The 26,143-nt window shown below is 43.3% G+C and overlaps 1 protein-coding gene across 2 annotated transcripts in view; it reads left to right on the top strand.

Annotated features, from left to right (window-relative positions):
* Window positions 1-3,805: 3,805 nt before the first annotated feature.
* The window catches only part of ttc19 (tetratricopeptide repeat domain 19), a 164,103-nt gene continuing 141,765 nt past the window's right edge, over window positions 3,806-26,143 (top strand). Inside the window, exons 1-2 of one of the 2 annotated variants that reach the window (XM_034183689.1) lie at window positions 3,806-3,955; window positions 19,601-19,686. In XM_034183689.1, the coding sequence (XP_034039580.1) occupies window positions 3,876-3,955; window positions 19,601-19,686 (166 nt within the window). In that variant the 5' untranslated portion in view covers window positions 3,806-3,875. The remainder of the gene's footprint in view (window positions 3,956-19,600; window positions 19,687-26,143) is intronic. The other variant, XM_034183690.1, reaches the window with a different exon arrangement.

Genomic DNA, 26,143 nt, shown 5'->3' with positions numbered 1-26,143 from the left:
AGCTAAACTGCAGGATTGTCTTACAGACATAAAGACATGGATGACCTCTAATTTCCTGCTTTTAAACTCAGATAAAACTGAAGTTATTGTACTTGGCCCCACAAATCTTATAAGCATGGTGTCTAACCAGATCGTTACTCTGGATGGCATTTCCCTGATCTCTAGTAATACTGTGAGAAATCTTGGAGTTATTTTTGATCAGAATATGTCATTCAAAGCGCATATTAAACAAATATGTAGGACTGCCTTTTTGCATTTACGCAATATCTCTAAAATCAGAAAGGTCTTGTCTCAGAGTGATGCTGAAAAACTAATTCATGCATTTGTTTCCTCTAGGCTGGACTATTGTAATTCATTATTATCAGGTTGTCCTAAAAGTTCCCTAAAAAGCCTTCAGTTGGTTCAGAATGCTGCAGCTAGAGTACTGACGGGGACTAGCAGGAGAGAGCATATCTCACCCGTGTTGGCCTCCCTTCATTGGCTTCCTGTTAATGCTAGAATAGAATTTAAAATTCTTCTTCTTACTTATAAGGTTTGAATAATCAGGTCCCATCTTATCTTAGGGACCTCATAGTACCATATTACCCCATTAGAGCGCTTCGCTCTCAGACTGCGGGCTTACTTGTAGTTCCTAGGGTTGTAAGAGTAGAATGGGAGGCAGAGCCTTCAGCTTTCAGGCTCCTCTCCTGTGGAACCAGCTCCCAATTCAGATCAGGGAGACAGATACCCTCTCTACTTTTAAGATTAGGCTTAAAACTTTCCTTTTCGCTAAGGCTTATAGTTAGGGCTGGATCGGGTGACCCTGGACCATCCCTTGGTTATGTTGCTTTAGATGTAGACTGTGTTTCATAATTATTGTATGGCCTTGCCTTGCAATGTGGAGCGCCTTGGGGCAACTGTTTGTTGTGATTTGGCGCTATACAAGAAAAAAGTTGATTGATTGATTGATTCCTACCAGGCTGCTCAAGGAAGCCCTACCATTATTTAATGCTTCGATCTTAAATATGATCAATCTATCTTTGTTAGTTGGCTATGTACCACAGGCTTTTAAGGTGGCAGTAATTAAACCATTACTTAAAAAGCCATCACTTGACCCAGCTATCTTAGCTAATTATAGGCCAATCTCCAACCTTCCTTTTCTCTCAAAATTCTTGAAAGGGTAGTTGTAAAACAGCTAACTGATCATCTGCAGAGGAATGGTCTATTTGAAGAGTTTCAGTCAGGTTTTAGAATTCATCATAGTACAGAAACAGCATTAGTGAAGGTTACAAATGATCTTCTTATGGCCTCGGACAGTGGACTCATCTCTGTGCTTGTTCTGTTAGACCTCAGTGCTGCTTTTGATACTGTTGACCATAAAATTTTATTACAGAGATTAGAGCATGCCATAGGTATTAAAGGCACTGCGCTGCGGTGGTTTGAATCATATTTGTCTAATAGATTACAATTTGTTCATGTAAATGGGGAATCTTCTTCACAGACTAAAGTTAATTATGGAGTTCCACAAGGTTCTGTACTAGGACCAATTTTATTCACTTTATACATGCTTCCCTTAGGCAGTATTATTAGACGGTATTGCTTAAATTTTCATTGTTACACAGATGATACCCAGCTTTATCTATCCATGAAGCCAGAGGACACACACCAATTAGCTAAACTGCAGGATTGTTTTACAGACATAAAGACATGGATGACCTCTAATTTCCTGCTTTTAAACTCAGATAAAACTGAAGTTATTGTACTTGGCCCCACAAATCTTAGAAACATGGTGTCTAACCAGATCCTTACTCTGGATGGCATTACCCTGACCTCTAGTAATACTGTGAGAAATCTTGGAGTCATTTTTGATCAGGATATGTCATTCAAAGCGCATATTAAACAAATATGTAGGACTGCTTTTTTGCATTTACGTAATATCTCTAAAATCAGAAAGGTCTTGTCTCAGAGTGATGCTGAAAAACTAATTCATGCATTTATTTCCTCTAGGCTGGACTATTGTAATTCATTATTATCAGGTTGTCCTAAAAGTTCCCTAAAAAGCCTTCAGTTAATTCAAAATGCTGCAGCTAGAGTACTGACGGGGACTAGAAGGAGAGAGCATATCTCACCCATATTGGCCTCTCTTCATTGGCTTCCTGTTAATTCTAGAATATAATTTAAAATTCTTCTTCTTACTTATAAGGTTTTGAATAATCAGGTCCCATCTTATCTTAGGGACCTCGTAGTACCATATCACCCCAATAGAGCGCTTCGCTCTCAGACTGCAGGCTTACTTGTAGTTCCTAGGGTTTGTAAGAGTAGATTGGGAGGCAGAGCCTTCAGCTTTCAGGCTCCTCTCCTGTGGAACCAGCTCCCAATTCAGATCAGGGAGACAGACACCCTCTCTACTTTTAAGATTAGGCTTAAAACTTTCCTTTTTGCTAAAGCTTATAGTTAGGGCTGGATCAGGTGACCCTGAACCATCCCTTAGTTATGCTGCTATAGACTTAGACTGCTGGGGGGTTCCCATGATGCACTGTTTCTTTCTCTTTTTGCTCTGTATGCACCACTCTGCATTTAATCATTAGTGATCGATCTCTGCTCCCCTCCACAGCATGTCTTTTTCCTGGTTCTCTCCCTCAGCCCCAACCAGTCTCAGCAGAAGACTGCCCCTCCCTGAGCCTGGTTCTGCTGGAGGTTTCTTCCTGTTAAAAGGGAGTTTTTCCTTCCCACTGTAGCCAAGTGCTTGCTCACAGGGGGTCGTTTTGACCGTTGGGGTTTTACATAATTATTGTATGGCCTTGCCTTACAATATAAAGCGCCTTGGGGCAACTGTTTGTTGTGATTTGGCGCTATATAAAAAAATTGATTGATTGATTGATTATATGCATTTTACGTTGCATTATGCGTATTTTACATGGCATTTGGGAGTTTTTTTTTTTGTTTGTTTTGTTTTTTGGGCACCTAGCACTCGGTAAACTTCGGCCGTCTTTGGCCACAGCATACTCACCACTGAGCACTGACACCCCCCTTCCTCAGAATGGTTTGTGCCGACACTGCACACTCAACCGGTGTGTTGGTCTCACCCGTGGGAATAGCTTGCTGGACTACTTTCTGACCCACTCTAGCAATGCGCTTCTAAGCTTTCACAATGCCTAATGCAAGAAAACTGGTTCCATATCATTGCAGTAGTGTGTGTATAAAACATATGATTCTGAGTGGTGAAATCATTAGGATTTTTCCTGGTGAAAATTCAACCAAAGTAAATGTCTACCTGTGGACAACACAGAATGTGTCTCTTTGTCCCAGATTGATCTCTTTCAGTGCAGCTTCTTGTTCTGACTTATTAACCCCCAAGTCTTTCATCTCCAACTGTAAATGGTCATCAAAACATTCCAATTGTATCTTTCTGAACTCTTCCGCATTAAACTCCATTGTGTCAATGTTTACAATGTGCTTGAGCAAAAACAGGTGAAGTTGGTCATAAACTTTAAGTTTCTTAAATATTTATTACTGCCACTCATTAGAATTTATTCCTGGTAAATTTTAGAATTGATTTAGATGAGATATACTCATTATCTCACAGGAATATATAACAATTATTTGGGATCTACTTTTTGCGCAAGAATTCATCAAGCACATCAGCCGTGTACTCACACTGAATATACAGAAACTGGATATCGTTCTCCACTGCCTGAGCTAGTGGCAGGCATGAGAGTATGGGCATTCCAGTCTTTCTACTTCTATTATCTTGCCTGCCGTTCTATCTTTGCTGTGCGAGCTTTCTGAGGAGTGGTCCATCTTGCCCGCCGTACTATCTTTGCTGTGCGAGCTTTCTGAGGAGTGGTCCATCTTGCCCGCCGTTCTATCTTTGCTGTGGACGCTCGGCGGTAAACATGGCGCTGTTCAGGATTGTTGGTTCTATGTTCCGTGTGAGTTGGACCTTGAGAGGTTCTGCTGCTCTCATCCCGAATAGGTCAGCGCAAACATTTTTTTAAAGGCTGTTTTTATGTTTTATTCGCTAAAGTCAGTGAATGTTAAACAGCGAGCTGTCAGTCATCCAGCTCCGCCCTCTGGCTCCGCCCTCTGAGCGGAGGTTCTGCTGCCGCAAAAAGAGAAAATTTAACAAATTCCAAAACACCAAAAACAGCTGAAACAGGTAAATGCGGGTTAGTTACGGACCACAGAGGAAGTGGTGTCTGTGATACTGGGGGCGGGGCTACGCGCTCACCTTGCTGGACAGAGGTGTTGGCTGAGGTCAAAGGTCAGAGGTGTTGGCTGAGGGTCCGAGCCTTTAGGGTCCTGCTGCTTCCTGCCTCACTGTCTGGGGTCAGGACTGGATGTCCACCTGCTCTGCGTGTTGCTGTCACACACAGAAAGTGTCTCTTTGTCCCAGATTGATCTCTTTTAGTTCTGACTTTAACACCAACTTCAGCATCAAACTCCATCGTGTCCATGTTTACAGTGTGCTGAACAATAACAGGTGAAGGTGCTCATAAACTTTAGTTTCTTAAATATTTATTATGACCACAAAACTTCAGTTCTCTTTAACGAACACAGAAGACCCAGAAACTGGACAGTTGTTCAGCCATAACGAGAACGTCCACTTTTGGCGCTTGTGAGAGTGTGGTGGACGTCTGTGGCAGAGGCGTCGGACTGCGGGGGGGTAAAGGGTACTGTGAGCATGGCGGGGGGGGGGCACAAAAAACTGGCATTAAATACATTTTTGTGTTGCATGTTATTAATGTCCATCCAATTCATGTTGTAAAAGAATATAATTAGAATGAATGTATAAATGTTGCGAAACATAATTCTGCTCTAACAATAATATCGAAAGATCTCTGAGGGCCCCTCCACCCTGCACAGGCGGCATGCTGCCACACACACACACACACACACACACACACACACACACACACACACACACACACACGGCATCTGACAGCATGAGGAGAGGTGTTTAGTAGAGCTGAAACAACTAATTGATTTAATCGATTAAAATTGATTATTAAAATAGTTGTCAACTAATTTAGTCATCAATTAGTTGCTAAATAACTTTATTTTACTGCAAATGTTTTCTGCAGCGCGGCTTTGCTTTGAATCTTGAACCAATCTTGAAGCCTCGCTTCGATCTGCTGCTTCATTGGTCTTTGTTTTAGTTTACTTTCTCTTAACTTTCCCTGCTAAAACCCTAAAGATCATATGTCTGTGAGTATTATTTACCTTTTTTATGTTAAACCAACCTGTTATGGTCTTCTGAAACAGTTGATAGATGTATTTTATAACTTAAAAACGGGACCGATGCTAACATGTTAGCATGTCTATGGCATTTTCAATAGGCCTGGGCAATATATCAATTTTAAAGATTAATTCAATTTTTTTGTTTTGCGGACGATTTAAAAAATAAAAATTTGAGCTTTTTCTCCTTGCTGCTTCGCACCTTTTTGTCCTCAGGACCTTCCGTAGCTTACCCCTCCCCCCCCTGTTTCCTTCACACAATAACAAACATGGCTAACTGTATGGAGCTAAATCAAGGCCAAAAGTGTTATAATCTGAAAATAAAAAAAGATTGAAAAAAATAAATTTTTAAACTGAAAATTCAATGTTTGTTCTTGAATTTTATAATCATTTAAAAAGTATTCTCAAAATAAAATAATTGTAAGATATATGTTTTTTCAGTTTAAATAAATTTTTGATTCAGCTCTGTAATTTTTTTGATCAAATAATTTATTTTCATTCATATTTCTTTTTTTCACCTTCAGATCTTTTTTTCACTTTCACATCTTATTTTTTCAGTTTCAAACTTTTGGCCCCGTTCTGGCGTGGGAGGGCGTGGCTTCGATTGAGAGGGGCGTGGAATTGTGAGTGACAGCAGAGCAATCAGTCCTCATGATGTTGCTTTCAGGAAACGTGGGTACTTTGATAGATAATGACTCTGCTCCCATCTCCATCGTTTATTTACTACACGGCTGGCGTGTGAAAGAAAATAGAGAGAATGAAAGTTTATTACAAGGTTTTAAACCCTCGAGATAAAGCTGTTTGTTGTGATCAATGTGTAGCAGTTGGTTCAGTGGATCGGTATGTTGTACCGGATAGTGAATTTAATGACGATGTAACAAAGTCGACCGCCCGTAAATCCAAAGCTGCCCGTAAGAGCGCTCCGGCTACCGGCGGAGTGAAGAAGCCTCACTGTTACAGGCCCGGTACTGAGAGAGATCCACCGCTACCAGAAATCCACCGAGCTGCTGATCCGCGAGCTGCCGACCAGGTCAGCCTCGCCGGCCTCCTGCAGAGCATCACAGCGGAGCTCTGAAAGCGGAGGTCGGTCTTAAAGTCTCACCAGGTGCTGGAAGGGCAGCTTGTGGATCAGCAGCTCGGTGGATTTCTGGTAGCAGCGGAGTGCCACAGTGCCAGTGTTCTGTAACGGTGAGGTTTCTTCATACCGCCGGTAGCCGGAGCGCTCTTCTGGGCGGTCTACTTGGTTGTGTCCATATTAAAGCTACCTTCAGATCTGCTGAGCCTGGACTCTCTGTGTGTGTCACTGAGAAAGCTCGTAACTCTTCACTGCAGCCTGTAAAATGAGCGATTACAGGCTGCGATGCTGCGCTGCGTTCACGGTCTTGTGTGGATTTGGGACACATCGGTTTTTTAGGGATAGGTGTTAAACTTTACAATCTTGCATATTTTCCAGTTTTTAAACATCAAAAATGACCAAGAGTGGTCTAGAATGACTTGTAATAGACATCTTTAGCATCACTTTATTTACAGGTATCAAGACAACACAGTGAAGAGAAAGTGTTAAATCAATTTTTTTTATATAGCGCCAAATCACAACAAACAGTTGCCCCAAGGTGCTTTATATTGTAAGGCAAGGCCACACAATAATTACAGAAAAACCCCAACGGTCAAAACGACCCCCTGTGAGCAAGCACTTGGCTACAGTGGGAAGGAAAAACTCCCTTTTAACAGGAAGAAACCTCCAGCAGAACCAGGCTCAGGGAGGGGCAGTCTTCTGCTGGGACTGGTTGGGGCTGAGGGAGAGAACCAGGAAAAAGACATGCTGTGGAGGGGAGCAGAGATCGATCACTAATGATTAAATGCAGAGTGGTGCATACAGAGCAAAAAGAGAAAGAAACACTCAGTGCATCATGGGAACCCCCCAGCAGTCTAAGTCTATAGCAGCATAACTAAGGGATGGTTCAGGGGTTAAGTCATTATCAAAGTACCCACGTTTCCTGAAAGCAACATCATGTGAGGACTGATTGCTCTGCTGTCACTCACAATTCCACGTCCCTCTCAATCAAAGCCACGCCCTCCCACACCAGAACGGGGCCAAAAGTTTGAGACTGAAAAAATAAGATCTGAAAGTGAAAAAAAGATCTGAAGGTGAAGATACAAGATAATTTATTGATCATATGCAGGTTAACACAGAGTCAACAGTGCAATGAAATGCTTAGGATGAGAAGGACTGTTTAAACTCGCAGGAAGTACTAATAGCATGCAATATAAGTACCGAAAATATAAGCATATGTAAAAAAAAACAAAAAATAATAATAGTCAGCAGTAGTCAGGTTGTACTATTGTTCATATTGCACATAGTATTATTGCACATGACATATTGCACAGTCGTGTAGCAAGTTATTGCACAGGTAATAATAAATAGTAAAGACTGAGATGAGTTATGGTTAAAGGTAAGGTGGTGACATACAAGATACAGTCACATTGATAACAGCAACAGACATATAGTGTTAAAGAAGTGGCTTAGTGCAGTGTTATCATAGTTCTGTGTTATTTAGAGAAAAAAGAAATATGAATGAATATAAATTATTTGATCAAAAAAATTACAGAGCTGAATCTTATTTTTATTTTGATAATACTTTTTAAATGATTATAAAATTCAAGAACAAAACGTTTTCAGTTTCAAAATTAATTTTTTAAATCTTTTTTTATTTTCAGATTACAAAACTTTTGGCCTTGATTTAGCTCCCGCACAATAAACTTATTCCAGCGTCTAAAATAGAGGCATCCAGCTGCATGGGAGAAATGCCACACTGACTTTACGAGGGGAACAAGAGCGCAAACGCCCGCTAAAAAGCACCTTACTCTGGTGGAATCATTTACCCAAATGGAACAAAATGGAGCCTAATAATCACGAAATGGGGGTAAAAAGTAAAGAAATGGGGCAGATTGACCCAGACTGACTCCAAATCACTCAATTAATTATTTTAATTTAATTATTTTTAAGCGAAATGGAGGCTGATAATAACGAAACGGGGGTTAAATGTAGTCAAATGGAGCAGAGTGACTCCAAATATGAGGTGAGTGCAGATAGAGTTGAATAAATTAACCTTTTAAGCTGAAATGATTGTTTAAAGAACAATAACTATGATTTTTTTTTTCATGAACTTTTCACAACCTTGTTCTCTAAAAAACGTATCACATGTAACTATCACTAACCAACAGTTTATATGTCATAAAACTGTCATTCCTATTACTCCTTATTGGCGGTTTTAAATGGCTGCGCCCCAGTTTAACGGCTGCATTCATCAACCACATGGGTCACCATGATGTCACAGTGGCGCAGCAGTGACGTCATAGTGACATGATGATCAGCGGCTGATGTCTGCAGCCTGTCCCCCGAAAACCCAGGGTGCAACAGGTGTATCCTGAATGACCAAATGAGTCACTGTGTAATTTCTGTTTTAAGACAAAATAGTTGGTACATTTACAACAAAAGTACAATGTCGTGATCCATATGAACTCATGTTTAGAAGTAAAATAAAAATAAGTACAGCCACTACACTAGCTCAAGGTTGCTAGGCAACAGGAAGTACAGGCGGGACAGCAATGCTGTGTGGGCCAGACGGTCGGTTCAGCCTCCGCGGCCTCTGAAGTGCAGGTCTTTGTGGGATGCCGTCGTAGGAGGATGCAGCCCCTGAATTGGGACAGCAACTAAATGATGTCCACTCAAGTGTCTCTTCATCTCTATTATCAGCAGGAACACGAGGTGTCGCTGTCATGCTGCAGGTGTTCACGCACAGTGTAAATATAAAACGAGAGAAGCAGTGCTTCAATCAGTCAAAGGACATTTAAGGATTTAGATGCTTTTTCAAAGTTTAAATTCACAGTTATGTTCATTCATTATATGTTTACTGATGATTGAGATTTCTCAAATCCTTAAGGAGGTTCTATGCAGCTGTCACAAGTTAATTTCACCAGATGATATATATACTCAACAAAAATATAAATGCAACACTTTTGGTTTTGCTCCCATTTTGTATGAGATGAACTCAAAGATCTAAAACTTTTTCCACATACACAATATCACCATTTCCCTCAAATATTGTTCACAAACCAGTCTAAATCTGTGATAGTGAGCACTTCTCCTTTGCTGAGATAATCCATCCCACCTCACAGGTGTGCCATATCAAGATGCTGATTAGGCACCATGATTAGTGCACAGGTGTGCCTTAGACTGCCCACAATAAAAGGCCACTCTGAAAGGTGCAGTTTTGTTTTATTGGGGGGGATACCAGTCAGTATCTGGTGTGACCACCATTTGCCTCATGCAGTGCATCACATCTCCTTCACATCATCCGTGAAGAGAACACCTCTCCAACGTGCCAAATGCCAGCAAATGTGAGCATTTGCCCACTCAAGTCGGTTACGACGACGAATTGGAGCCAGGTCGAGACCCCGATGAGGACGACAAGCATGCAGATGAGCTTCCCTGAGATGGTTTCTGACAGTTTGTGCAGAAATTCTTTGGTTATGCAAACCGATTGTTTCAGCAGCTGTCCGAGTGGCTGGTCTCAGTCGATCTTGGAGATGAACATGCTGGATGTGGAGGTCCTGGGCTGGTGTGGTTACACGTGGTCTGCGGTTGTGAGGCTGGTTGGATGTACTGCCAAATTCTCTGAAACGCCTTTGGAGACGGCTTATGGTAGAGAAATGAACATTCAATACATGAGCAACAGCTCTGGTTGACATTCCTGCTGTCAGCATGCCAACTGCACGCTCCCTCAAATCTTGCGACATCTGTGGCATTGTGCTGTGTGATAAAACTGCACCTTTCAGAGTGGCCTTTTATTGTGGGCAGTCTAAGGCACACCTGTGCACTAATCATGGTGTCTAATCAGCATCTTGATATGGCACACCTGTGAGGTGGGATGGATTATCTCAGCTAAGGAGAAGTGCTCACTATCACAGATTTAGACTGGTTTGTGAACAATATTTGAGGGAAATGGTGATATTGTGTATGTGGAAAAAGTTTTAGATCTTTGAGTTCATCTCATACAAAATGGGAGCAAAACCAAAAGTGTTGCGTTTATATTTTTGTTGAGTGTATATATATATATATATATTACCTCAGAAAAAATCATGAAAAACAATAATATGATAATAATACCATTGATGTCATTTTATGACCATTTTGTGCCATTCATATATTGTACAACCCGAATTCCAGTGAAGTTGGGATGTTGTGTGAAATGTAAATAAAAACAGAATCCAATGATTTTCAAATCTTCTTCAACCAATATTCAATTGAATACACCACAAAGACAAGATATTTAATGTTCCAACTGATAAACTTTATTGTTTTTGTCCAAATATTTGCTCATTTTGAAATGGATGCCTGCAACACGTTTCAAAAAAGCTGGGACAGTGGCAACAAAAGGAATGTTGATGAATGCTCAAAGAACACCTGTTTGTAACATTCCACAGGTGAACAGGTTAACTGGAAACAGGTGAGTGTCATGATTGGGAATAAAAGGAGCTTCCCCAAAAGTCTCAGCCGTTCACAAGCAGAGATGGGGTGAGGATCACCACTTTGTGAACAACTGCATGAAAAAATAGTCCAACAGTTTAAGAACAATGTTTCTCAATGTTCAATTGCATGGAATTTAGGGATTCCATCATCTACAGTCCATAATATAATCAGAAGATTCAGAGAATCTGGAGAACTTTCTCCACGTAAGCAGCAAGGCCGAAAACCAACACTGAATGCCCGTGACCTTTGATCCCTCAGGCGGCACTGCATTAAAAACCAACATCGTTGTGTAAAGGATCTTGCCTCGTGGGCTCAGGAACACTTCAGAAAACCATTGTCAGTTAACACAGTTTGTCGCTACGTCTACAAGTGCAAGTTAAAACTCTACCATGCAAAGTGAAAGCCAAACATCAACAACATCCAGAAACGCCGCCGCTTTCTCTGGGCCCGAGCTCATTTGAAATGGACAGATGCAAAGTGGAAAAGTGTGCTGTGGTCTGATGAGTCCACATTTCAAATTGTTTTTGGAAATCATGGACGTCATGACGTCTGGACAAAAGAGGAAAAATACCATCCAGATTGTTACCAGAGCAAAGTTCAAAAGCCAGCATCTGTGATGGTATGGGGGTGTGTTAGTGTCCATGGCATGGACAACTTACACATCTGTGATGGCACCATCAATAGTTACAAGTTCTCCAGGTGTTCTTTGAGCATTCATCAACTTTCCCAGTCTTTTGTTACCACTGTCCCAACTTTTTTGAAACATGTTGCAGGCATCCATTTCAAAATGAGCAAATATTTGTACAAATACAATAAAGTTTATCACTTTGAACATACACACCGTGTACTTACGTACTTGGATGTTGTGGGGGGGGGGGGGGGGGGGGGTGCATTGTGAGGATGATTTTCTTTGACTTCTCCAGTGCTTTTAATACAGTCTATCCCGGCTTCTTGCAGGATAAACGTAACATCATGGCTGTGGACGCTCAACTTGTACGCTGGATTTCAGACTATGTGACCAACAGGCCACTTTTTGTTTGTGCTGGGGGGCTGTAGGTCTTCCTCATTGATCTGCAGCACTGGAGCTCCTCAGGGCATGGTGCTCTCGCCCCTTCTCTTCACCATCTATACTGTTGATTTTCAGTACAACTCAGGTACATGACATGCAGAAGTTCTCTGATGACACTGCAGTTGTGGCCTGTATTAGTGAGGGTGAGGAGGGGGAGTACAGGGGCCCGGTGGAGAATTTTGGGAGGTGGTGTCAGCAGAATAAGCTCCTGCTGAACACCACCAAGACCAGGAGGTGGTGCTCATTTTTTGACAGAGGCCAACCTCTCTGCAGCCCATCATTATTGATGGATCGGAGGTGGAGGTGGTCTCCACCTACAAGTTCCTACAGCTGGACCACAGGCTGAGCTGGACAGCCAACATGAACAATGTGTACAAGAAGGGGCAGAGCAGGATGTACTTTCTTAGAAGGCTGGCTTCTTTTAGTGTCACTTCGAAACTTCTGTACATGTTTTGTCAGTCCATTGTGTTCAGTGTCCTTTTATGGTGTTGTGTGTTGAGGGGCAGTTTTAAGAAAAAAGACATTTTCAGGCTGAAACGGCTCATTAAGAATGTGGGCTCTGTGGTTGGACTGGGTCTAGACTCTGTGGAGAAGGTGGTGGAGCACAAGACGCTCTCCAAGATCATGGCAGTCCTGTCCAATCAGAACCACCCGCTGAACTCGGTCTTCTCTCACCAGAGAATCTCCGTCAGCAACAGATTCCTCTGAGAGACTGAAGAACTCGTTTGTCCCTCGTGCTGTCAGGCTGCATAATGCAGCTACTTCAGCCAGGGGCAGGACAAGTGAACCGGAAATGTCCCATGTAGGGCTTTAAACTCCTTCTAAAATTTTATTATTTAAATTTTATTGTGCTGTATTATTTAATGTTACTTTTACGATATGCACTATTAATTTGTGTGTTTTATTTGTGTGAATGCAAGACTGCCACATAATTTCCTTTGGGATAAATAAAGTATCTATTCTATTCTATTCTATTCTATTCTATCTCTCTATCTATCTTGTCTTTGTGGTGTATTAAATTGAATATAGGTTGAAGAGGATTTGCAAATCATTGTATTCTATTTTTATTTACATTTTACACAACGTCCCAACTTCATTTTAATTGGGGTTGTATAAAGTAAAACTGGATCCGGATCCAGATCACCTCAAAAATGTGATGACATGATTTCAAACAGTAATGAACTTTTAATTCTCAAGAATGTACAACATTGAAATTGAAACGTGGGAATAAATAAATAAACTATCCTATATCAGTATTTCATATTTCCAAAGGGTGGTAATGGCCCTCAGTGCCTGAAGTAATGGGCCATTTTCTCCATAGAATGGACCCTTTTCAGTGGGCCTGTACAAAGTGGAATAAAATAAATAATTAAATATTTGTCATGTTTTTAATATATTGAAAGAGCCGCACCTTCAGCCAATTCAAGTTAAAGTTACTTTTATATGATATAAAAGTAAAACCCTTCAGCTGCTACTTTGTTTTCACTCAGGGACACCACAGCAGATCCAAGGTGGGTCTGCATGTTGATTTGGCACAAGTTTTACACCAGATACCCTACCTGGCACAACTCCACATTACATAGAGAAATGTGGCTGGGGTGGGGTTTGAACCAGGTACCTTCTGCACTTGCTCTTTGTCGCTCTAAATTTCTTTGTTCACTTTTTTAATTTTGCTCTTAAATTTCTTGTTTAATGGGGGAACTGTGTGTGTGTGTGTGTGTGTGTGTGTGTGTGTGTGTGTGTGTGTGTGTGTGTGTGTGTGTGTGTGTGTGTGTGTGTGTGTGTGTGGCCTTGGTTCCTGCCGGGTCCTGCTTTGGAGCTGATCAGCTGTCACTCATCATCAGCCCAGGTTCCACACCCAAACCCTGACCTCCAGAGATCCGGCACCTTGTCGGCCCCGTGGGCTGCCACCAGGCTTCGGACGTCATCCTCACCATCTCTGATCATATAAAACAAAGTCACGAATGTGATACGCATTCCGCACCGATTGTCATGGTAACCGGTCTGATATGCGAAAACATCAGACTGGAAATCGACCAATCAGAGCGCACGTACATCACATGGCTCTTATAAACACGCCAACTTACAGTATCGCCTGAATATGAAAGCTGCTGAGGGTTTTGGGCTCGTAGTCCGACCTGCTTGCTTCACCTCCATGAAGAACTTGCTAACAGATGGTTTGGTCGTTAGCTGGTAAACTTTCAAGCTGTGTTTGCTCCGATGCTGTTTAGATATTTATGGAGTACGTTCATATCCAACTTGGTTTTTTAATCATGTTTTTTTTTTCTTCCAGGTTTGTAATGAAAACATGTGTTACAGACCGATTGTCATGGTAACCAGTCCGGATATGGGAAAATATCCGACCAGTAATCAGCCAATCAGAGCACGTGTAGCGTCGCAGCCATATTATTTTTCCGGAGATGTGGACTTTCAGCCACCTCTGCTGTGCACGTGCTTCTGGTGCGACACAGCTGCACATACACACACACAGACATACGTGCACATAGAGAGACATGTGCACACACTGACACACACCCATACACACTGACACATACAGAGACACATGCACACAGAGACAGTGACATGTACATACACACACGCACAGACATACGTGCACACAGAGAGACGTGTACACACACATACACACTGACACACATACACACACAGTGACACAGAGACAGAGACACATGCACAACGACACGCACAGAGATACACGGGCACAGAGACACACATGCACAAAGAGACACATGCACACACACAAACACATTCACACACATGCACACAGACGCATGCACAAACAGAGACACACGCGAACATACAGAGACACACACACAAAGACTCATGCGCATACAGACACATGCGCATACAGACACATGCGCACACATGTACAGAGACACACACACACATACACATTCACACACATGGCGAGGTGATAATCTAGTGGTTAAGCGTTAGGCTTTAGACCAGAGGATCCTCGGTTCAAATCCCAGCCTGACTGGAAATCACTAAGAGCCCTTGGGCAAGGTCCTTAATCCCTGAGTTGCTCCTGGTGTGTAGTGGGCACCTTGTATGGCAGGCGCACTGTCCAATGTGACAGTTTGTTGTGATGTCTTGCTTGCCTCTTGCTTGCCTCTACTGGTGGTTGGCTCTCACTGCGGTATTGTATCACTTCCTGTTCCGGAGCACAGCGGTGTTTTTCTGTATCTGTTAGCTGTTTAATCTGCGCAGTTAGATTGATCTAGTTATCTAGATTACGATTTGTTTCCCAGTGTAATCTTTACGTGCCTTAACTAAAGCACTCCTTCTGCTGAATCACCTCTAAATTATTTACACATTATTCACTTTGCGTGTTTTTAGGAATCCGCTAGGTTAGCGTAGCTACTAGCTCTTAGCCGGTTTAACATGGCGGCTTCTCCTGTCTCTCCCGCACTTTTCTGCTCTGGGTGTGAAATGTTTAGTTATTCCTCGGCCTCCTTTAGCAGTAACGGTACTTGTAATAAGTGTAGCTTATTCGTAGCTTTGGAGGCCAGGCTGGGCGAATTGGAGACTCAGCTCCGCACCGTGGAAAATTCTACAGCTAGCCAGGCCCCTGTAGTCGGTGCGGACCAAGGTAGCTTAGCCACCGTTAGTTCCCCCTTGGCAGATCCCGAGCAGCCGGGAAAGCAGGCCGACTGGGTGACTGTGAGGAGGAAGTGTAGCCCTAAACAGAAGCCCCGTGTACACCACCAACCCGTTCACATTTCTAACCGTTTTTCCCCACTCGACGACACACCCGCCGAGGATCAAACTCTGGTTATTGGCGACTCTGTTTTGAGAAATGTGAAGTTAGCGACACTAGCAACCATAGTCTTCCGGGGGCCAGAGCAGGCGACATTGAAGGAAATTTGAAACTGCTGGCTAAGGCTAAGCGTAAATTTGGTAAGATTGTAATTCACGTCGGCAGTAATGACACCCGGTTACGCCAATCGGAGGTCACTAAAATTAACATTAAATCGGTGTGTAACTTTGCAAAAACAATGTCGGACTCTGTAGTTTTCTCTGGGCCCCTCCCCAATCGGACCGGGAGTGACATGTTAAGCCGCATGTTCTCCTTGAATTGCTGGCTGTCTGAGTGGTGTCCAAAAAATGAGGTGGGCTTCATAGATAATTGGCAAAGCTTCTGGGGAAAACCTGGTCTTGTTAGGAGAGACGGCATCCATCCCACTTTGGATGGAGCAGCTCTCATTTCTAGAAATCTGGCCAATTTTCTTAAATCCTCCAAACCGTGACTATCCAGGGTTGGGACCAGGAAGCAGAGTTGTAGTCTTACACACCTCTCTGCAGCTTCTCTCCCCCTGCCATCCCCTCATTACCCCATCCCCGTAGAGACGGTGCCTGCTCCCAGACCACCAATAACCAGCAAAAATCTATTTAGCATAAAAATTCAAAAAGAAAAAATAATATAGCACCTTCAACTGCACCACAGACTAAAACAGTTAAATGTGGTCTATTAAACATTAGGTCTCTCTCTTCTAAGTCCCTGTTGGTAAATGATATAATAATTGATCAACATATTGATTTATTCTGCCTAACAGAAACCTGGTTACAGCAGGATGAATATGTTAGTTTAAATGAGTCAACACCCCCGAGTCACACTAACTGTCAGAATGCTCGTAGCACGGGCCGAGGCGGAGGATTAGCAGCAATCTTCCATTCCAGCTTATTAATGAATCAAAAACCCAGACAGAGCTTTAATTCATTTGAAAGCTTGTCTCTTAGTCTTGTCCATCCAAATTGGAAGTCCCAAAAACCAGTTTTATTTGTTATTATCTATCGTCCACCTGGTCGTTACTGTGAGGTTTCTCTGTGAATTTTCAGACCTTTTGTCTGCTTAGCTCAGATAAGATAATTATAGTGGGCGATTTAACATCCACACAGATGCTGAGAATGACAGCCTCAACACTGCATTTAATCTATTATTAGACTCTATTGGCTTTGCTCAAAAGTAAATGAGTCCACCCACCATTTTAATCATATCTTAGATCTTGTTCTGACTTATGGTATGGAAATAGAAGACTTAACAGTATTCCCTGAAAACTCCCTTCTGTCTGATCATTTCTTAATAACATTTACATTTACTCTGATGGACTACCCAGCAGTGGGGAATAAGTTTCATTACACTAGAAGTCTTTCAGAAAGCGCTGTAACTAGGTTTAAGGATATGATTCCTTCTTTATGTTCTCTAATGCCATATACCAACGCAGTGCAGAGTAGCTACCTAAACTCTGTAAGGGAGATAGAGTATCTCGTCAATAGTTTTACATCCTCATTGAAGACAACTTTGGATGCTGTAGCTCCTCTGAAAAAGAGAGCTTTAAATCAGAAGTGTCTGACTCTGTGGTATAACTCACAAACTCGTAGCTTAAAGCAGATAACCCGTAAGTTGGAGGGGAAATGGCGTCTCACTAATTTAGAAGATCTTCACTTAGCCTGGAAAAAGAGTCTGTTGCTCTATAAAAAAGCCCTCCGTAAAGCTAGGACATCTTTCTACTCATCACTAATTGAAGAAAATAAGAACAACCCCAGGTTTCTTTTCAGCACTGTAGCCAGGCTGACAAAGAGTCAGAGCTCTATTGAGCTGAGTATTCCATTAACTTTAACTAGTAATGACTTCATGACTTTCTTTGCTAACAAAATTTTAACTATTAGAGAAAAAATTACTCATAACCATCCCAAAGACATATCGTTATCTTTGGCTGCTTTCAGTGATGCCGGTATTTGGTTAGACTCTTTCTCTCCGATTGTTCTGTCTGAGTTATTTTCATTAGTTACTTCATCCAAACCATCAACATGTTTATTAGACCCCATTCCTACCAGGCTGCTCAAGGAAGCCCTACCATTATTTAATGCTTCGATCTTAAATATGATCAATCTATCTTTGTTAGTTGGCTATGTACCACAGGCTTTTAAGGTGGCAGTAATTAAACCATTACTTAAAAAGCCATCACTTGACCCAGCTATCTTAGCTAATTATAGGCCAATCTCCAACCTTCCTTTTCTCTCAAAAATTCTTGAAAGGGTAGTTGTAAAACAGCTAACTGATCATCTGCAGAGGAATGGTCTATTTGAAGAGTTCAGTCAGGTTTTAGAATTCATCATAGTACAGAAACAGCATTAGTGAAGGTTACAAATGATCTTCTTATGGCCTCGGACAGTGGACTCATCTCTGTGCTTGTTCTGTTAGACCTCAGTGCTGCTTTTGATACTGTTGACCATAAAATTTTATTACAGAGATTAGAGCATGCCATAGGTATTAAAGGCACTGCGCTGCGGTGGTTTGAATCATATTTGTCCTAATAGATTACAATTTGTTCATGTAAATGGGGAATCTTCTTCACAGACTAAAGTTAATTATGGAGTTCCACAAGGTTCTGTGCTAGGACCAATTTTATTCACTTTATACATGCTTCCCTTAGGCAGTATTATTAGACGGTATTGCTTAAATTTTCATTGTTACGCAGATGATACCCAGCTTTATCTATCCATGAAGCCAGAGGACACACACCAATTAGCTAAACTGCAGGATTGTCTTACAGACATAAAGACATGGATGACCTCTAATTTCCTGCTTTTAAACTCAGATAAAACTGAAGTTATTGTACTTGGCCCCACAAATCTTAGAAACATGGTGTCTAACCAGATCCTTACTCTGGATGGCATTACCCTGACCTCTAGTAATACTGTGAGAAATCTTGGAGTCATTTTGATCAGGATATATCATTCAGAGCGCATATTAAACAAATATGTAGGACTGCTTTTTTGCATTTACGCATATCTCTAAAATCAGAAAGGTCTTGTCTCAGAGTGATGCTGAAAAAGTAATTCATGCATTTATTTCCTCTAGGCTGGACTATTGTAATTCATTATTATCAGGTTGTCCTAAAAGTTCCCTAAAAAGCCTTCAGTTAATTCAAAATGCTGCAGCTAGAGTACTGACGGGGACTAGAAGGAGAGAGCATATCTCACCCATATTGGCCTCTCTTCATTGGCTTCCTGTTAATTCTAGAATATAATTTAAAATTCTTCTTCTTACTTATAAGGTTTTGAATATCAGGTCCCATCTTATCTTAGGGACCTCGTAGTACCATATCACCCCAATAGAGCGCTTCGCTCTCAGACTGCAGGCTTACTTGTAGTTCCTAGGGTTTGTAAGAGTAGAATGGGAGGCAGAGCCTTCAGCTTTCAGGCTCCTCTCCTGTGGAACCAGCTCCCAATTCAGATCAGGGAGACAGACACCCTCTCTACTTTAAGATTAGGCTTAAAACTTTCCTTTTTGCTAAAGCTTATAGTTAGAGCTGGATCAGGTGACCCTGAACCATCCCTTAGTTATGCTGCTATAGACGTAGACTGCTGGGGGGTTCCCATGATGCACTGTTTCTTTCTCTTTTTTGCTCTGTATGCACCACTCTGCATTTAATCATTAGTGATTGATCTCTGCTCCCCTCCACAGCATGTCTTTTCCTGGTTCTCCTCCCTCAGCCCCAACCAGTCCCAGCAGAAGACTGCCCCTCCCTGAGCCTGGTTCTGCTGGAGGTTTCTTCCTGTTAAAAGGGAGTTTTTCCTTCCCACTGTAGCCAAGTGCTTGCTCACAGGGGGTCGTTTTGACCGTTGGGGTTTTACATAATTATTGTATGGCCTTGCCTTACAATATAAAGCACCTTGGGGCAACTGTTTGTTGTGATTTGGCGCTATATAAAAAAATTGATTGATTGATTGATTGATTGATGTCATTTATGTTGCAGAAGCCTTTTGAGCTCACTGGCTGCAGGAGGAGCAACAGGAGGAGGAGGAGGAGCAGCAGGAAGAGGCGCTCTTTTGGCAGCAGTAGGTATGTTCGAAATCAAATTTCTTGCCAATTAAGTTGTCACATACAAGGAATTTGATCTGGTGTTGTTGGTGCATAAACAACAATAAAAGAAAATGAAAAAATACGTCTGTAAGAAGTTACTGAGTCAAGTAAGTGGGGTCTCTGGCATTATTTATAAGTGTAGCTGCAGATGGAAAAAAGCTGTTCACTCGTTCACATGAAAGTCATTCAGGAAACTATTTTGAAATCAGTTTCTGAACCCTTGATTATTTTTGAGGAGTGTGTCATCTGAGAGCGCAGTGCTCATATGTGCCCTCTGTTGGTCACGCAGGGGACAGCAGGCAGCAGTGTGGTCCACACCTTGGGGGTGTGGCCAAACAGCCTCCTGTCACAGTTGTTTCCTGGTCATGTGGCACTTTTGTTTTTGCTCATTGTTGTTTCATGTAATCTATGTTCGTCACGACTGAAGGTTCCAGGTTCCCTTCCCGCCTGGTCCTTTGCGTGTGTGTGCATGTTTGCGCGCATGTTTGCGTGTGTGTACATACATGTGTGTGCCTGCATGTATGTTTGTGCATGCATGTGAGTGTGTGTGTGCATGCATGAGTGTGTGTGTGTGTGCATGCATGTGGGTGCGTATGTGTGCATGCATGTGTGTGCCTGCATGTATGTATGTGCATGTTTGTGCATGCATGTGAGTGTGTGTGTGTGTGTGTGTGTGTGTGTGTGTGCATGCATGTGGGTGCATGTTTGTGCATGCATGTGGGTGCCTGCATGTATGTATGTGCATGTTTGTGCATGCATGTGAGTGTGTGTGTGTGTGTGTGTGTGTGTGTGTGTGTGTGTGCATGCATGTGGGTGCATGTTTGCATGCATGTGTGTGCATGCATGTATGTATGTGCATGTTTGTGCATGCATGTGAGTGTGTGTGTGAATACATGTATGTGCATGTTTGTGCATGCATGTGAGTGTGTGTGTGTGCGTGCATGTGGGTGCGTGTGTGTGTGTCGAGCATTATTCCTTATTTTACTGCGCCCCACGCTCGAAGGGATTTCACCCGCAATTCCTTAATCATGCAGCAGATGTTTTACTCAGATGACGCTGTAACATTTTCCACTTCTTGTTTATTGGGTTTTGCTTTAATGCCACCAGGTAAAAAACCTTAAAACACACATACACACACAACTGTAAATATAATATACCATAAACCATTTCCAAATAACTCAAATTAACTTAGCGACACGTGCCTTATCATTTAATCAATTTCATTTCCTAAAATACATATAAAAGCCGCCAACACCAAATTATTGTCCTCATTATCACTACTGATTGACGCAGCCACGCGATTGAACAAATTACTCCTTACACAATAAATAATCAGCAGCTTATATTATCAAACTATAAAGTAACAATCAAAAATCGTAATTTAAAACATAAGCCCGCAGCCAAGCGGCTTGCAGCTTCAGTGCACGTGAATTTAAATGAATATTCACGCCCACACCACATACACAAAAAATCCCCTTTCGTACAAACAACAAGTATCTACGAATCATCCCATCCAAACTACACACGAACAACGCCCCATGTTGCCTACAGCGCCTTCACAAGCGCATGTAGCGACGTGGGGCAGAAGTAAAGACGCCCAACAGTGTGATCATATTAATACACAAAAATCTTACCGGCTGCCTTTCACAGATTATTTGCAGGTACGCGCGCAGTTGTTTAAAGTCAAACGGAACGAGCATAACTTAAAGCTCGCCCCACAACCACTACTTGTCGCTACAGTAACATCCGGTATGAATAAAGTCCGCCCCTATAAAGGGCCTGGGTACGCGCGCTAACCGGCCGACAGTTCCGCCCTAATCAGCACAAATGACAAACAGCTGATCAGCGCGACACCTCCCACTCGAGCTTCATGCGCACACGCACCCAAGTTACATTGTCCGCATTGAAGGTCACCCACATCAAAATTATAACCCCTGTTCCTCAATAGGTAGCAGAACAACTAGCCGCCTCACATCCCTGTGAAGTACAAGCCCACTACCCCTCGCCCTCAGATCTTCCCCTAATTGTCCGGGCTGTAAGGCAAGAGGACACTGGCCAGAAGTGACGAGCACATCCACATCTCTCACGACACCTCTGCAATCCGGGTTGACAGCAACAATCCTTCCCAGACGAAACTGACCACGCAGAGCATTCTGGTCACAAAGCCAGACAACATCTCCGACAGCAACATTCCTCTCGAGCGTATGCCACTTACTTCTAATAAAGAGATTTGGACCAGCCAATTGACACCAGAACCTCCAAAAGCTTTTAACTTGGGTTTGAATCTCTTGAAGGCGTTTGAACGGATAACCTTCGAAATCAAAGGTCTTGAAGTCTCCATCCTGAGACGCCCGACCCAGCAGGAGATGGTTCGGTGTCACATACTGGATCCGATCTTCTTGACTCTGGATTCTTGCATCAATTGGACGCTCATTCACCAAGTTAGCCGCCATCTGAAGAGCCGTGAGGAATTCGTTGAAAGTGAGATTGACTGTTTTATTGAGATTTTGAAGAGCCCGCTTCACAACCCGCACTGCAGCTTCCGCAGCTCCATTTCGATGGGGAGAGTCAGCAGGTAATACTTTCCAGGCTCAGCTTGTGCCATTACTTGCAGCATACTCCTCCAAGCCAGCAGTATCTTGAGCGAGAAGGAATGCATAAAGATCTTTTAAGACTGGTTTAGCCCCAATGAAGTTGGTCCCAGGGTCTGACCAGACCTTCTGGGGATGACCTCTCAAAGCGACAAACCTTTGATAGGCCATAAGAAAGCTTTCTGTTGACATGCTGCTGACAAGTTCAACGTGAAGTGCTCTACTTGCAAGGCAACTAAAGACGACTCCCCAGACTTTAGTTGTTACCCTTTTTTTGACATCATCCTTCACCAGATACGGTCCAAACATATCCACTGCGATGAACTGAAAGGGGGCAGTAGGCCTTGTCCGTTCAAAGGGTAGGTCACCCATCACTTGCTTACATACTTTTGCTCTTGCTTTTCGACAGACAATACATTGGTTAATGACCTTTTGGGCCACTCGTCTACCATGAACAACCCAAGCCTTGCTCCTCATCCTTAATAGCGTTCCAGCAGCCCCTTCATGCCCTTCTTGATGACTTTGTCGGGCCAAGAGAACACCAAGCCAAGACTCAGCCGGTAATAATGGAACACCGATCTTGTCTTCCTTGAAGTGTTGAATTCTACCACCACAAATCAATAACCCACTTGCTTCATCCTTGCACACGACAAGTCTGTCCATGGTGGTATTAGAGAAATTCTTACCCTCCTGGGCTGCCAGACAGAGATCTCGGAAAGCATCATCACGCTCCTGGGGCGTACAAACTCCAGCCAGCTGGACTGCCTCCCACTTTAATCCTCTGGCCCTTCCTTGAAGGAAGATTTTTGCTGCCCTCCATACCAACGCAACAGTTTTCAGCAGCTTCCTCAGATTGCCGAACCTTTTAACATCCAGCAGCTCTTTCAACATTGTTCCTGCCACGGGCCTGTGTAGGTCTAATTCAGGCTTATCCGAGATCCTGTCAAACTTTTTGGCTCGAACCCGGGTCAGTGAAGCACCAAAAGTCTTCTTTTGGATTTTAATAACATTGTCTCTTGCAGCTGCAGCAACATCCTTTGCAGACTTCAAGGGCCACTCCCATTCTGGGAGATGAAGAAATCCCGGCCCAGCCTGCCACTGGGACCCTTGATCCAAATCTTTGGGTCCAGCTCCTCTAGTGACAATATCTGCGATGTTCAAAGACCCCGGGACCCACCACCAGTCTTGGGAATTGGTGTTACTTTGAATTTCTCCAATTCGGTTGGCAAAAAAAGTTTGATAGCCATAACTCTCTCGCTGAATTGCCCCAAGGACCGTCTGGCTGTCCAACAGATGGTACCACTTCCCCACATTAATCTTACAACTCTTCAGGAAGTATTTCTTCAAACGAGAAGCATAGACAGCCCCACAGACCTCTGCTTTGACCGCATCTCCCTTATGCTCCAACGGTGTCAGCTTGGCCTTTGATTCAACCAACCGAACAAACACCTTTCCTTGGCATCTCCATCTCAAATACAGCACTGCGCCATAAGAGTACTCACTGCCGTCAGAGAAGGTAATGCCCCAAGGCTCAGCTTTTGGGTCAGAAGGAGTCAGTGCCCTCTGGAATCTCAGCTTGCCAAGCTTGATATAATCCTCCAGCAGGCAGATAACGTCTTCTCGAAGCGAGTCAGACAGAGGTGTGTCCCACGTGCTCTCAACTTGGCTGCCCTTTTCCTTCACTTCTTGAAAGGCTCTCCTTACAAGGATAGCTCCCCTTTGCTTAACAGGAGTCACAAATCCAAGAGGATCATATAACCCAGACACTTGACTAAGGAGCTCCCTTCGAGTGAGCGGATTCGGAGCCTGCAGCTTCACTTCCTCCTTTGACAGGTCAGCACCCAGCCTCATCTTTCTCCGCTTCCTCGAGAAGTTTACAGCAACCATTAAGTGGAACTCATCCACACCTGGGGTATAACCCATTCCCAACGCCTTGTTATCTTCCTCAGTAAGCTGATTTGGAAGAACAAAGACAGCGGGGGTAACTCGCTTTCGCTTCTCCAGGTCTTCCCTCCCACTCTGAACGGAGTACACCCAAGGCTTGAGCTGAAACCCACCCGCTTCAAGGATTTGCCCAACATTAGCTGTCAACTGCTTGAGTCGTTCTAAGTTGTCATGGGAGGTAAGTATATCATCGACATAAGAATCTTCCTCCAATATACGGCGCTCTTCCTTAAGGTGGACAAACTCCGGCAAGCTTGCAGTCTCTCGCATTGCTACCTGTGCAATACAACCAGCAGGTTTATCGCCAATGTTGACTCTTGTAATAGCGTATTCCTCAATGTCCTCAGCCTCAGAATCTCTCCAGAGAAACCGATGGAGGTGCACCTCTCTGTCCTCCAACCAAACCGAGTTATACATCTTTTTAACATCACCCAATGCAGCATACACGCCTTGCCGAAACCGAAGTAGGACAGCACGAATGTTATTCAGCACGTCGGGGCCTTTAATAAGGAGGTCATTAAGACTCTGGCTCCTAAATTTCTGACTACTGTTCCAAACAAGACGAACAGGGGTGGTGACTGAATGGGGGTTTGGAGCAATAAGGTGGTTTACGTACCATACGGGCCCAGCCCAACTCTTTACCATCTCCTCTGAGAGCTTGATGGCAGCCTTCCGCTCAAACATATCATGGACTTGCGCCTTGTAGGCCACTTTCCACTCAGGCTCCTTGCCCAATTGCCGCTCTGTCCTCAAGAACATAGCCTCCACAGCCCTTCTGTTGTTCGGTAACGTTAGAGGGTCCTCCGTCCAAGGGTACCTTGCATGCCAATGAGGCTTGTCACTATGGTGGTCCCCAGCTACATAGGTCAGGCCACTCCTCACCTGCTCAAGCTCTCGTTCCTCCAACAGGGTCATCTCCTTTCCCCCGGGCTGACACCTGCCACAACGGCACCCGCCACATCGGGGCTCACAGGCAGCACCAATGCTATCCCACTTCCACCAGCTTATAAAATCTTGACTGGTGCTTAAGGTAGTAGCGAGAGTGTCCTGAGGTAGCCTCTTTTCGCACTTGTGAATGAACTCTGTATACTTTTCCGCAGCACTCCGCATAGAGCGGGCAAAGTGAGTACGTGAGGCATGGGCTGTGATGTTAACTTCCTCCATGAGGTCGGGGTGAGAGCCTGCAACAGTTTTACCCAAAGGGCCATCCCACAGAACGAGGTCTCCTACTGAACGCACCTTTTGTGGAACAAGTCGACCCTCCTTATGGCTGATGAGTAACTGAATTTGTGTCGGACGAACAAGTTCCCTCAAGGGGACATCTGAAAAGATGTTTTGCAACCTTTTGGCAGAGACATGATGGTGAATCTCTGCAATGCTTTCAAGACCATAGCAAACAAGTTGGTGAGATCTCGAGGTGCCCTTTGAAGTATTAACTCTAATTTTCAGCAGGTATCTCTTTGTTTCCACCATAGTCTGCATGCCATCAACTCCGTGCACTACAAGAATGACATCTTCACTTCTCAGCTTCAATTCACTTGCAGCTTTATGAGTAATATAGTTGGTATCTGATGCAAGGTCTATCAAAGTCCCAATTTTCTGCCCGGCATTAGCAGTGACCTCCAAAATCATCATAATAACCGGGAACTCTTCAGGACTGTCGTCATATATCAACTGATCACCAAGTACGGAATTAAATGTCCTTGCGGTGGTGTTACAGAAGACACTACGACATTGCTTGGCCAATTCTGGGGGAAGCTGCGTTAGGAACTCCTCTTGCTCTTCGGTGCACCTTCTCCCACTATGATCCACTGAATTCAGTTTTGGTCTGGCTTTCGGCATGCCTTTCTGAGAACCCAGAGCATTAGGACATAGAAGGTAATGATGCGCCTTCACCCCCC

The sequence above is a fragment of the Thalassophryne amazonica genome, chromosome 12 (assembly GCF_902500255.1).
Source record: "Thalassophryne amazonica chromosome 12, fThaAma1.1, whole genome shotgun sequence".
Lineage (NCBI taxonomy): Eukaryota > Metazoa > Chordata > Actinopteri > Batrachoidiformes > Batrachoididae > Thalassophryne > Thalassophryne amazonica.
This window is presented reverse-complemented; position numbering and strand designations above follow the sequence as displayed.